Source organism: Phasianus colchicus, chromosome 3, assembly GCF_987193195.1.
Source record: "Phasianus colchicus chromosome 3, bPhaCol1.hap1.1, whole genome shotgun sequence".
NCBI lineage: Eukaryota > Metazoa > Chordata > Aves > Galliformes > Phasianidae > Phasianus > Phasianus colchicus.
Genome location: NC_143438.1, coordinates 94,423,857 through 94,437,876, shown reverse-complemented (window position 1 = coordinate 94,437,876; position 14,020 = coordinate 94,423,857). Strand labels below are relative to the sequence as shown.

General features: G+C 50.9%; 1 protein-coding gene across 2 annotated transcripts in view; it reads right to left on the bottom strand.

Annotated features, from left to right (window-relative positions):
* Window positions 1–617: 617 nt before the first annotated feature.
* ARHGAP39 (Rho GTPase activating protein 39) overlaps window positions 618–14,020 on the bottom strand; it is an 84,018-nt gene continuing 70,615 nt past the window's right edge. The window contains exons 5-11 of one of the 2 annotated variants that reach the window (XM_090138172.1): window positions 12,686–13,247; window positions 7,267–7,359; window positions 4,948–5,021; window positions 4,332–4,531; window positions 2,671–2,762; window positions 2,414–2,583; window positions 618–1,021 (exon numbers count right to left, since the gene is read on the bottom strand). In XM_090138172.1, coding sequence (XP_089994298.1) covers window positions 827–1,021; window positions 2,414–2,583; window positions 2,671–2,762; window positions 4,332–4,531; window positions 4,948–5,021; window positions 7,267–7,359; window positions 12,686–13,247 — 1,386 coding nt within the window. In that variant the 3' untranslated portion in view covers window positions 618–826. The remainder of the gene's footprint in view (window positions 1,022–2,413; window positions 2,584–2,670; window positions 2,763–4,331; window positions 4,532–4,947; window positions 5,022–7,266; window positions 7,360–12,685; window positions 13,248–14,020) is intronic. The other variant, XM_090138173.1, reaches the window with a different exon arrangement.

Below are 14,020 nucleotides of genomic sequence, written 5' to 3'. Positions count from 1 at the left end.
TCCCACAGGTCCTTCAGATCCTATTGGTGGTCCTACGGGTAGAGATGTGTCCTTCAGATCCTACTGGTGGTGCCACAGATCCTATTGGCGATCCCACGGGTGGAGATGTGTCCTCCAGATCCTCGTGGTGGTGCCACAGGTCCTTCAGATCCTACTGGTGGTCCTATGGGTGGAGATGTGTCCTTCAGATCCTATTGGTGGTTCTATGGGTAGAGATGAGTCCTTCAGATCCTACTGGTGGTCCCACAGCTCCTTCAGATCCTATTGGTGGTCCCACGAGTGGAGACGTTTCCTTCAGATCCCACTGGTGGTCTCACGGGTGGAAATGTTTTTTCAGCTCCCACTGATGGTCCCACACGTCCCTCAGATCCCACTGATGGTCCCACACGTCCTTTAGATCCCACTGGTGGTCCCACACATCTTTTAGATCCCACTGATGGTCCCACACGTCCCTCAGATCCCACTGGTGGTCCCACACATCCTTCAGAAGCTGAAGTTGACACCAAATCACCCGGTGCTTCTCCAAGGAACAGCCACCAAGACGGGACAAGACCAGCCTGCCCAGTTCCCCCAACGCCCCCCAGTGACATCCTCGTGTCCTTCCCGTCCCCAAAGTGCCACCCCCTCCCCACCCAGAGGTCTTCCCCACCCCGTTCCACCATCCCTGGTGTCACCCCAAAGTCCTCCAGGTGAACACCAACCCCCCCAGAAGGTTCCAGTCCCTCCGTCCCTCCGGTGGGAGGCGGGCAGTGGGGTGCGGGGCGAAAACTTGGGGGAGGGGGGAGTTTAGGGGGTTGGTGGGGAAGGGGATGGTCGTGGGGTGATGCTATAGGACGCCCTCCATGAAGCTGGTGTCCAGGTGCTGGATGAGGACCCGCAGGAAGGACATCTCTTTGCGGGTGTTCTCAAAGATGACGCGGGGGTCGTCCGACTGACAGCGCAGGCAGTTGGGGGCCATCACCATGGCCAGGTTGTTGACGTCCATCTTGGTGACGGCCACGTTGGCCGGCTGCACGAACACCTGAGGGGGGCAAGGACCCAATTTGGTGGTGGGGTTGGGGGAACCCAAACCCAGGGCGGCGGTAGGACCTCGTCCTTGGTGTGGGATTGAGGGAATACAAACTTATGGTGGTGGTGGGAACCCATCTTTGGTGTGGGAATGGGGGATCCCAAACCCAGGGTGGTGGTAGGACCCCATTCTAGTGTGGGAATGGGGGATCCCAAACCCAGGGTGGTGGTGGGACCCCATTTTGGTGTGGGAATGGGGGATCCCAAACCCAGGGTGGTGGTAGGACCCCATTTTGGTGTGGGAATGGGGGATCCCAAACCCAGGGTGGTGGTAGGACCCCATTTTGGTGTGGGAATGGGGGATCCCAAACCCAGGGTGGTGGAGGGACCCCATCCTTGGTGGGTGGTTGTGGGACTCCATTTTGGTGTGGGGTCAGGGAACCTAAAGCTGTGGTGGTGGGACCCCTTCCGTTGTGTGGAGTCAGGAGAACCCAAAGTTGTGGAGGTGGGACCCCATCTTTGATGTGGGGTTGGAGATCCCAAACCCAGGGTGGTGGTGGGACCCCATTTTGGTGCGGGAATGGGGGATCCCAAACCCAGGGTGGTGGTGGGACCCCATTTTGGTGTGGGGTCAGGGAACCTAAAGCTGTGGTGGTGGGACCCCTTCCGTTGTGTGGAGTCAGGAGAACCCAAAGTTGTAGTGGTAGGACCCCATCTTTGGTGTGGGGTCAGGGAACCTAAAGCTGTGGTAGCGGGACCCCTTCCATTGTGTGGAGTCAGGAGAACCCAAAGTCGTGGAGGTGGGATCCCATCTTTGGTGTGGGATTGGGGGGGATCTGAAACCCAGTGTGATGGTGGGACCCCATTCTTGGTGTGAGGTTGGGGGATCCCAAACCCAGGGTGGTGATGGGACCCCATCCTTTGTATAGGGTCAGGGAACCCAAACTCGTGGTGGTGGTAGGACCCTATTGTTGGTGTGGGATTGGGGAACCCAAACTTGTGGTGGCGGTGGTGGGACCCCATTCTTGGTGTGGGGTTGGGGATCCCAAACCCAGGCTGGTGGTGGGACCCCATTTTGGTGTGAGGTTGAGAGAACCCAAACTCTTGGTGTCTGTGGGACCCCATCCTTGGTGTGGAGCTGGAGAAACCCAAACTCATGGTGGTGGTGGGACCCCATTCGTGGTGTGGGGTTGGGGATCCCAAACCCAGGGTGATGGTGGGACCCCATTTTGGTGTGGGATTGGGGGAATCCAAACTCATGGTGGTGATGGGACTCCATTCTTCGTATAGGATCAGGGAACCCCAACTCGTGATGGTGGTGGGACCCCATCAGTTGGTGTGGGGTCCGGGAGCCCCAAACCACACAGCAGGACTCACAGCGGGGCCGGCGGGAGCCCATTCGTACCTGGAGGAAACGGATGAGGTAGCACAGCACCATTTTGTTGATCCTGGGCAGAGAGTGGACGACGGCGACGGCCGCCTCGGGGTTCTCATAGTGGGTGATGCAGCGCTCGTAGAAGTCGTGCGGGATGAGGGGCTCCTCCAGCTCCCGGTACCACAGCTTCAGCAGCGACGCTGTGGGGATGGGGGGAGGTGTGACACCCCGGAGTGGCATCACCCCCCATCCCCTGTCCACCCCACGCCCCCCCCCAGGGGTCCTACCGGGAACGTGGGGGTCCTCCAGGCCGGTGGGGATCTTCCACTGGTCCACCTGCAGCTTCAGAGCGTTGACCTCATCGATGTCGCCGGGGACTCTGCATGGGGGGACATCTGGAGCTGCTGAGGGCTCACGGGACCCCATGGGGCTGGTGGCACCCCAGGAGGGGACAACCCCAACATGAACCCCAACTGACCATGGACACCAACGTGACCACAGAAACCAATGTGACCATGGACACCAACGTGACCACAGATCCCAACGTGACCACGTTCCCCAGTATCACCAAGAACCCCAACGTGACCATGGATCCCCAACGTGACCACAAATCCCAACGCGATCACAGATCTCAACATGCTCACGAACCCCAAAATGACCAGGAATCCCAACATGAACACGGATCCCCAAATCCCACAGATCCCAACGTGACCACGGACCCCAAGATGACTCTGTGGTTCTTGACACGACCATAGATCCCAAAATGACCATAAACCCCAACATGACCATGGACCCAAACAAGACCCCATGGCCGTGGTTCTCAGCATGACCACAGACCCCACCAAAATCATGGATCCCAACATTACCATGAACCCCAATATGACCATAAACCTGAAAGTGACCACAGACCCCAACATGACCACAGATCCCACCATGACCATAAATCCCAATGTGACCACAGACCCCAACACGACCCTATGGTCACGGCCACGGTTCTTTACATGACCACAGATCCCACCATGACCATAAAATAAACCCCAACATGACCACAGATCCCACCATGACCCCATTGGGGTTCATGTTAATGTTGGGATCCATGATTTTGGTGGGATCTGTGGCCACGCTGAGAACCACGGACCCCAACACGACCCTATGGTCACGGCCATGATTCTTGACATGACCACAGATCCCACCATGACTCCATTGGGGCTCATGGTAATGTTGGGATCCATGATTTTGGTGGGATCTGTGGCCATGCTGAGAACCACGGACCCCAACACGACCCTATGGTCACGGCCACGGTACTTTACATGACCACAGATCCCACCATGACCATAAAATAAACCCCAACATGACCACAGATCCCACCATGACTCCATTGGGGCTCATGGTAATGTTGGGATCCATGATTTTGGTGGGATCTGTGGCCATGCTGAGAACCACGGACCCCAACACGACCCTATGGTCACGGCCACGGTACTTTACATGACCACAGATCCCACCATGACCAAAAAATAAACCCCAACACGACCACAGATCCCACCATGACCCCATTGGGGTTCATGGTAATGTTGGGATCCATGATTTTGGTGGGATCTGTGGCCACGCTGAGAACCACGAACCCCAACACGACCCTACGGCCCCAACATGACCACGAACCCCAGCATGGTCACAGCCATGATTCTTGACATGACCACAGATCCCACCATGACCATAAACCCCAACACGACCACAGATCCCCCCATGACCCCACGGTCATGGCCATGCTTCTTGACATGACCACAGGCCCCACCATAACCACAGACCCCAACGTGACCACAGTGGGCATCACGTAAAGCTTTCCTTTCACCAATGAAAGATGCCTCCACGTTGCTGGAGCTGCTCCTGGCCCCCGGGGCAGGAAAAAAGAAGCCGTGGGATGGGGTGCTGATGGCACCACGGGTTTTACCTGAAGATCCCTTCCGTTTGATCCCCATTGAGTGCCAGCACCTCCTCGGAGAGGCGCGTTTGCACCCAGGGCAGCTGCCGGTCGGGGTAGCGCTCCTTCTGCATGGCGATGATGTCCTGCAAGGAGCTCCCAAACATGGAGGGATTGAAGACGGCGTTCTTGGCGTGGCGGATCTCCTCAATGTTGGGCTTCTTCAGGCCCTGAGGAAGGCAGAGAGGTGGTCTCTGAGGTCACTGTCTTCATGTGGGGCATTTTGATGGGAGATCACAGAATCACAGAATGTGGGGTAGAGGGGGGGGTGGGGGTCCTGCTCATCATGATGGGATGCAGAAGAGAAGACGCATGTATAGGATGTAAATGTGGTGGGATGGAGAGGATGAGTGTGGTGGGAAGCAGAAAGGATGGATCTGGAGGACATGAGTGTAAGATGCAGAAGGGATGGATGCAGAAGGGATGGACATGGAGGATATGAGTGTGGTGGGACACAGAAGGGATGGACGTGGAGGATGTGAACATGGTGGGACACAGAAGGGATGGACGTGGAGGATGTGAGCGTGGTGGGACACAGAAGGGACAGATGAGGAGGGCACGGTGGGACGCAGGTGGCCACGCATACCTTCTTGGCTCCAGTGAGGGCTGCCTTCTGCAGCTTGTTGTAGCAGTACTTGGCATATGTGCTGATGGCCACCCCTGGAAGACAGAGCGGAGCGCGGTCAGGAGGGCGCTGTGGGGCTGCGGGGTGAGAGGACCCCTCCGTGGGGACACCCCCTGCCCATCCTGGGTGTCACCAGCAGTGGTGGCTCTACGCAGGTGCCACCTCTGCACCCTCCCTTCAATTCCCAGCGATGCAGACGTGGAGCAATGGGAAGGGATGGCCCCACTTTGGGGACATCCCCTGTGCTCCGCGTCCGGGACAGAACTTTCAGTTTCCATACAGCTCTGAAAATCTGGATCCATCTGTTTCCATCCCCACCCGCGATCCCCATCGATTGGAAGAGTCCTGGCAGTGCATGGGGACGCACACTCAGGGCCCCAGTCTTTCCCTGATCCAGGAGGAAAATAAATGGGATCCTTCCAAAGGATGTGCCGGGAAGGGGGGCAGGGAAGAAGGAAAGATGGCAACCAACTCTGGGTACGCCAGCGCCCGACCCGATGCCTCAGTGGGCACTAATTAACGAGTTATTAACGAGGGACCGAATACGGATGGATGCTCTGCAGTGTCCCCAGCTCTCAGGCCTGGGGACTGAACTGAGGATCGGCACAGATGAGGATGGGGGGAAGCGCTGTGCTGCCTCCTCTGGGCAAAACCCATTCATTTCTTTCAAGTTTTTAATGTTTAGCTGTTATTTCATTTTATTTATTTTACATACCGTTTATTATTTCATATGTCATTTATAATCCTTTGGAGCATTTCTTATTTCAGAGATCACGTGTTATTTTATGGGTCGTTTATTACTGTGTGCACCTTTTATTATTTGAGAGACCATTTATTGTTGCAGATGTCATTTATTACTGTATGGGTTATTTATTAGCTGATTTTTAAAAGTATTTTTTAAATGATTTTTAATGATATTTTAAAGGTTTTATTCTATATTAGTGCAAAGCAGGAAGCAAAGTGGGGGCTCTGCACTGAGGGCCACGGCTCCGTCCCCTCTGCATTCACCACGTTAGGATCACAGAATCATTAAGCATGGAAATGATCCTTAAGATCATCAGTCTCAATTAAGGTAATCAGTCGATCAAGTCCAGCCTTCTATTTAGATCACCAGTTGATCAACTGCCAATGAAAATTACCAATCGATCAGCAAGTCCAACTATCAGTGAAGATCTATTCATTATCAAGTCCAACTTGAAGAGCACTAATTGATCTTCAAGTCCAACTGATCACCAATTAAGATCATCAATGGATCAACCATTGATGAAGATCATCAATAGGTCATCAAGTCCAACCATCAATTAAGATCAACAGTCAATGAAAATCATCAATTAATCATCAAGTCCAACTGTCCATGTTAGTCCATGAACTAATGGATCATCAAGTGAAACCATTATGAAGATCATTGATTAATTAAGCATCAATCACGATCATCAATTGGTCATCAAGTCCAACCATCAATTAAGATCATCAGTTGATCAGTGATTAATGGAGATTGCCAACTGTTCATGAAGTCCAACCGTCAATTAAAAGATAATCAGCTGATCAATGATCAGTGAAGATCATCACCTACTCATTATCAAGTCCAACTGGCCATCAATTGGCCATCAATTCCAACCATTAATTAAGACAATCTGTTGATCAACTGTCAGTGAAGATCACCAGCTGGTCATCAAGTCCAACCATCAGCAAAGATCACTAATTGATCTTCAAATCCAACCGTCAATGAAGACCACTAATTGATCAAGCCCAACTATCAGTAAAGATCACCAATGCATCAAACGTCAATTAAGATCCTCAATCAAGTGCAAGCATCGAGGAAGATCACTAATTGATCTTCAGTGAAGATCCCTGATGATCAACCACCAATGAAGACCACCGATCGATCATCAAGTCCAACTGTCAATTAAAACCATCAGCTGATCAGTGATTAATGGAGATCGCCCACTGGTGATGAAATCCAACCAGCAATTAAGATCATCAGTTGATCAACCATCAGTGAAGACCACAGATAATTACCTAGGCTGACTGTCACTCAAGACCACTTCTCCTTATCGTGTCCGACTGCCACCGCTGAGCACTAATTAAACACGAATGCCATTCGGCCATCAGCAGACAGCGCCCGCTGCCCACCACCTCCGACCCCAATTAAGAGAGCCGGTTAATTAGCCGCAGCCCTCCGAGCAGAGCCCTGGGAGATGGGAGCAGGAGAGAGCCGGGAAGCAGCAGCGATTCTACGGGGCCGGGAGGGCCCGAAGCGAGCGGTGGCGCTGCCCCTACCATCGTGCTCCTCGGGGTGGGGCTTGGGTTTCTTTCTCAATTTGGGTTTCTTCTTTGTGTTCCTTTCCAGGAGCTCTCTAATGTGCCGTGTCACTGGGAAACAAACAAAGCCATGAGGGGTGGAGGGGTGGGATGGGAATGGAATGGGATTGGAGCGGGTTTGGGATGGGAACGGAACGGGATTTGGATTGGATTGAACAGAATGGAACAGGATTGGGATGGGGAATGGAGAGGAATTGGGATGGGATAGAACAGAATGGAATGGGATTGGGATGGGGAATGGAGAGGGATTGGGATGGGGAATGGAGAGGGATTGGGATGGGATGGAACAGAATAGAATGGGATTGGGATGGGGAATGGAGAGGGATTGGGATGGGATGGAACAGAATGGAATGGGATTGGGATGGGGAATGGAGAGGGATTGGGATGGGGAATGGAGAGGGATTGGGATGGGACGGAACAGAATGGAATGGGATTGGGATGTAGAATCGAGTGGGATAGGGAATGGAATGGAATGGAATGGGATTGGGAAAGGATTGGGGTGGGATGGAACAGAACAGAACAGGATTGGGATGGGAAATGGAACGGGATTGGGACAGGATAGAACAGAACAGAATGGAATTGGGATGGGGAATGGAGTGGGATATGGATGGGAATGGAATGGGATTGAACAGAAAAGAATGGCATCAGGATGGGGAACAGAGCGGGATTGGGATGGGAATGAATGGGATTGGGATGGGATGGAACAGGATAGAAAAGAACAGAAGAGGATCAGCATGGGGAATGGAGTGGGATTGAGGTGGGATAGAAAAGATCAGGATTGGGATGGGGAATAGAATGGGATTGAGATAGGGAATGGAACAGGATTGGGACAGGACAGAACAGAATGGGATCGGGGTGGGGAATGGAGCAGGATCGGGACGGGAGCAGAACAGGATCAAACAGAATGGAATGGGAACAGAATGGGATCAAAATGGGGACAGAACGGGATTGGAATGGGAACAGAATGGGATCAAAATGGGGACAGAATGGGATTGGAATGGGAATGGAATGAGAACAGAATGGGAAGAAAAGGGGATCAGAACAGGAATGGAATAGGATTGGAGTGGGATCAAACAGAATGGAACAGGATCAGGATGGGAATGAAATGGGAACAGAGTGGGAGAGGATTGGAATGGGAATAGAATGGGATCAGAACGGGAATGGAATGGAACAGGAATGGAAGAAGAGTGGAATGGGAACAGAATGGGATCGGAATGGGAATGGAACAGGAACGGAGTGAGAACAGAACAGAAGGGGATCAGAACGGGATTGGAATGGGAATGGAATGGGAAGGGAATGGGAGTGGAATGAGAACAGAACAGGAACAGAAGGGGATCAGAATGGGATTGGAATGGGAAGGGAATGAGAACAGAACAGGAATAGAAGGGGATCAGAACGGGATTGGAATGGGAATGGAATGGGAAGGGAATGGGAACAGCATGAGAACGGAGCAGGATGGGATCAGAAGGGGAATGGAATGGAATGGGATGAGAGGAAAGGGAGGGGGGTGGGAGAGGGGAAGGATGGAAAATGGAAGTGTAGGGAACAGAACATAAGGTAAGAAATGAGCAATATGAAAAATGAATATGGTTAAAAAACAAAGGGAAGAAATAAAAATGAAATAAACATAAAAAAAATGAAATACGCGAAATAAAAAATGAAAAAAAAATTGAACAGAAATAACATAAAACAAATATAAAAATAATTAAAATAAGTAATACAAAAATGAACAGAAGAAATGAAAAAATGAAAAAAATTTGACATAATATAACCTAAAAAATAATGTAATAAAAAATGAATAGAAGAGCTAAATATAAATAAAAAGAAATAAAACAAATAAATTAAAAAGAAATGAATGGAATTGAAATGAATTAAAAATGGAATAAAAGTGGAATAAAATGGCACAAAATAATATAAAATTAATAGTATAAATAATCAAAAGTAATATAAAATAAAAGAAGAAATGAAAAATTGAAAACAAGAAATAAAATTGACAAAAAACCTCATCTAAAGTAATACGTTAAAATGAACAGAAGAGCTAAAAAATAAAAATAAAGGAAAAATAAATAAAATACGGGAATAAATCAAAAATAAAGGAATAAATGAAATGAATTAAACACGGAATAGATGTGGAATGAAAATGACACCAAGTGAAATAAACAAAATATAAATAAGATAAAAACGAACGGAGTAGATAAAAAAGAGCAAAAAATGACCCCAAAAGAGTAAAAGCAGAAATGAAATGGAAACGAAGAAAATAAAAGTGGGGGGGGAAAAAAAAAAAAAAGACAAAGCTGAAACACTGAAATGACTTAAAAGTGGAATAGAAATTACGTAAAAAGAAATAAAAATAACATAAAATGAAATTAATGACCTGCATAAAGAAATAACCTAAAAACCAAACATCCTAAAAAATAGATAATGTAGAAACTGAATAGAAGAAATCAAAAATTGGGGAAAAAAAAAAAAAAAGAAGCAAAAATGACATCAAAATGGAAAATAATAACAGAAATAAATAAAATGGAAAAAAAAAAAACAACACAACAAAACAAACAAACAACCCAAACAACTCAAAAGGACACAACCGAAACCAACGCGTGGTACAACGGGACGGACGGAACCAAACCAACGTGGTGGTGGAGGTGGGTTTTGGGTCAGTGGTCAAGGTGGTGGTGGTGGGTTTTGGGGTTGTTGGTGGTGGTGGTGGTGATTTTTGGGTTGCTGTTGGTGGTGGTGGTGGTGAATTTTGGGTTGTTGTTGGTGGTGGTGGTTTTTGGGTTGCTGTCGGTGGTGGATGGTGGTGGTAATGTTGGTGATGTTGGTTTTTGGGTTGTTGTTGGTAGTGTTGGTTTTGGGGTTGGTGGTGGTGGGTTTTGGATCAGTGACGGTGGTGATTTTTGGGTTGCTGTTGATGGTGGATGGCGGTGGAAGTGCTGGTGGTGGTGATTTTGGGTTGCTGGTGGTGGTGTTGGTTTTTGGGTTGTTGTTGGTGTTGGTTTTGGGGTTCTTGGTGGTGGGTTTTGGATCAGTGATGGTGGTGGTTTTTGCGTTGGTGGTGGTGGTGGTGATTTTTGGGTTGTTGTTGGTGGTGGTTTTGGGGTTGTTGGTGGTGGGTTTTGGATCAGTGGTGGTGGTGGTTTTTGCGTTGGTGGTGGTGGTGATTTTGGGGTGGTTGTTGTTGTTGTTGGTGTTGGTGTTGGTTTTGGGGTTGTTGGTGGTGGTGGTGGTGATTTTTGGGTTGTTGTTGTTGGTGGTGATTTTTGGGTTGCTGTCAATGGTGGACGGCGGTGGTAGTGTTGGTGATGGGGGTTTTGGGTTGCTGGTGGAGGTGTTGGTTTTGGGGTTGTTGGTGGTGGGTTTTGGATCAGTGCTGGTGGTGATTTTTGGGTTGTTGATGGTGGTGGTTTTTGCGTTGGTGGTGGTGGTGGTGATTTTGGGGTTGTTGTTTTTGGTGGTGTTGGTTTTTGGGTTGTTGTTGGTGGTGATTTTGGGTTGGTGGTGGTGGCAGTGGTGGTGATTTTTGGGTTGGTGGTGGTGGTGGATGGCGGTGGAAGTGCTGGTGATGGGGGTTTTGGGTTGCTGGTAGTGGTGTTGGTTTTGGGGTTGGTGGTGGTGTTGGTTTTGGGATGGTTGTTGGTGGGTTTTAGATTGGTGGTGGTGGTGGTTTTTGGGTTGTTGATGGTGGTGGTTTTTGCATTGGTGGTGGTGGTGGTGATTTTGGGGTTGTTGTTGGTGGTGGTGGTTTTTGGGTTGTTGTTGTTTTTTGGGTTGTTGTTGGTTGTGGTGATGGTTTTTGGGTTGTCGGTGGCGGTGATTTTTGGGTTGCTGTAGGTGGTTGATGGTGGTGGTAGTGTTGGTGGTGTTGGTTTTGGGGTTGTTGGTGGTGGGTTTTGGATCAGTGCTGGTGGTGATTTTTGGGTTGTTGATGGTGGTGGTTTTTGCATTGGTGGTGGTGGTGATTTTGGGGCTGTTGTTGGTTTTTGGGTTGGTGGTGGTGATTTTTGTTTTGATTGTAGTGGTGGTTTTTGGGTTGGTAGTGTTGGTGGTGATTTTTGGATTGTTGTTGGTTTTTAGGTCAGTGGTGGTAGTGGGTTTTGGGTTGTTGTTGTTGGTGGTTTTTGGATCAGTGATGGTGGTGTTGGTCATGATTTTTGGGTTGTTGGTGTTTTTGGGTCGGTGGTGGTGGTGGGTTTTGGGTTGTTGGTGGTGGTTTTTGAATCAGTGGTGGTGGTGTTGGTGGAGTAGCTGGTGGTGGTGATGGTTTTTGGGTTGGTGGTGGTTTCTGGGTTGTTGTTGTTGTTGGTTTTTGGGTTGCTGTTGGTGGTTTTGGGGTTGCTGTTGGTTTTTGGGTCGGTGATGATGGTGGTGTGCTGTTGGTAGTGGTGTTTTTTGGGTTGGTGGTGGTGTCGATGGTGGTTTTTGGGTTGGTGGTGATGGTTTTTGGGTCAGTCGTGTTGGCGGTGGTGGTTTTTGAGCCGGAGGTGGTGGTGGTAGCGGTGGTGGACAGTGGCATGGGGACAAAATGAGATGGTGGTACCTCTGCTGTGGGGAGCTGGGGGTCTGTGGGGTCCTGTGGTTTCGGGGGGATGTTGTCCCCAGTTGGGCATGGCCACCAGGTCACCATGGCACGTCTCACGGCCACCGGGTCACTGTGGTATAAGGCTGCAAGGCCACCAGGGGCACAAGGCCACCAGGGGACCATGCCATTACGTCTCCAGGCCACCATGGCACTGGGGCACAAGGTCACAAGGCCACCAGGGAACCAGGCTGCAAGAGGACCGGGTCACCAGGGCACCAAGCCACCAGTGGACCAGGCCACAAGTTCACCAGGGGACCGGGCCACCAGAGCACAACGCCATCAGCAAACCAGGCCACCAGGCTACCAGACCACAAGGCCACCAGGAGAACAGGCCACCAGGGCACAAGGTCACCAGGGATCTCCTGGGGATCTTCAGCTCTGCTTGGCCATGGGGCAGAGTGTCCCTGGGTGTCCCTGTCAGCGTGGGGACGTTGGACCAGACAGACCCTGAGATGCTACCAACCTCCATCCCTCTAAGATGCTGTGACCCCACTGGGCACCACCCACGAGGAGAGGCAATGGGTTTGGTGGACCTCCAAGATGTGGTCATCCCAGAGCCCAATTTACAGAGCAGGGATGCAAAACTGGACCATGGAGTCACCCAAAACTGAGCAAGCCCCGTAAGTGGAGGCGTCCATGTTCATCTCATGCTGTGTAACGGGGTTGGTGCCACCTCACAGCCTCTGGGCAACACACTGTGCCACGTTTCACCAAGGACACAACGCGCGTGAAGGGCCAAAAAACCAAAACCGGGTTGCAGGTGGGCCCAAAAGCCACCAGCATTGGGATCCCTCTTACCTTTGGTGTCATTCACCGGGTCCATGTGCCTGTAAATATATCCTTCGAGATAGGAATGGAATTTGGGGGTGGGTGGGAAGAAGGCCAAACAAATGGCCATGAGCTCCCAGCCGCGCGCCAGGCTCTCGTATCGGAAGTTCTCGGTGGTCTGCCTGCACAGCTGGATGTAGAGCTCATCCCTCAGGCCCTGCATGCTCCACCCTTTGGTGGCGATCTCCAAGGCCACGTTGAGTTGGTCCGTCTTGGCTCGCCGGTCGCCCATGTACATCTGGATGAGCTTGAAGATCTCACACGCCTCCTTCTTGACGTTGCGGTCGTTGGTCATGATCATGGGCTTTTTGATGGACTCGCTGCTCCACGCCAACATGTTGGCTATGGAGACCTTTCGGCGGAAGAGCCCCTGCGTGTGCTTGTTGAAGTGCTTGGAGGCCCAGTTCTCAATGTCCGTCTCCGAGGAGGGTTTGCGGAGGTTGAAGGTGGGGAAGACGCAGCTGGCGCTGGGCATCATGTTCCTGGTCTGCCGGCTGTTCTCAAACTGGGCGCAGGCACCCAGGTCCTCAGACTGAAGGTACAGACAGGAGAGCGTGGTTAGGGAGGAGAGGAGGAAGTAGGGGGGAAGGGGGCACAGGATGGAGGGGGTCATAAGGCGGAGGGGGTCATCAGATGGAGGAGATCATAGGGTGGAGGAGGTCATAGGGTGGAGAAGGTTATAGGGTGGAGAAGGTTATAGGATGGAGGAAGTCATAGGGTGGATGGGGTCATAGGATGAAGAAGGTCATAGGATGGAGGGGGTCATAGGGTGGACGAGGTCATAGGATGGAGGAGGTCATCAGATGGAGGAGATCACTGGATGGAGGAGGTCATAGGGTGGAGAAGGTTATAGGGGGGAGGAGGTAATAGGATGAAGAAGGTTATAGGATGGAGGAAGTCATAGGGTGGATGGGGTCATAGGATGAAGAAGGTTATAGGGTGGAGGAGGTCATAGGGTGGATGGGGTCATAGGATGGAGAAGGTTATAGGATGGAGGGGGTGATAGGGTGGACGAGGTCATAAGATGGAGGAGGTCATCAGATGGAGGAGGTCACTGGATGGAGGAGGTCATAGGGTGGAGAAGGTTATAGGGTGGAGGAGGTCATAGGGTGGATGGGGTCATAGGATGGAGAAGGTTATAGGATGGAGGGGGTGATAGGGTGGACGAGGTCATAAGATGGAGGAGGTCATCAGATGGAGGAGGTCACTGGATGGAGGAGGTCATAGGGTGGAGAAGGTTATAGGGTGGAGGAGGTCATAGGGTGGATGGGGTCATAGGATGAAGAAGGTTATAGGGTGGATGAG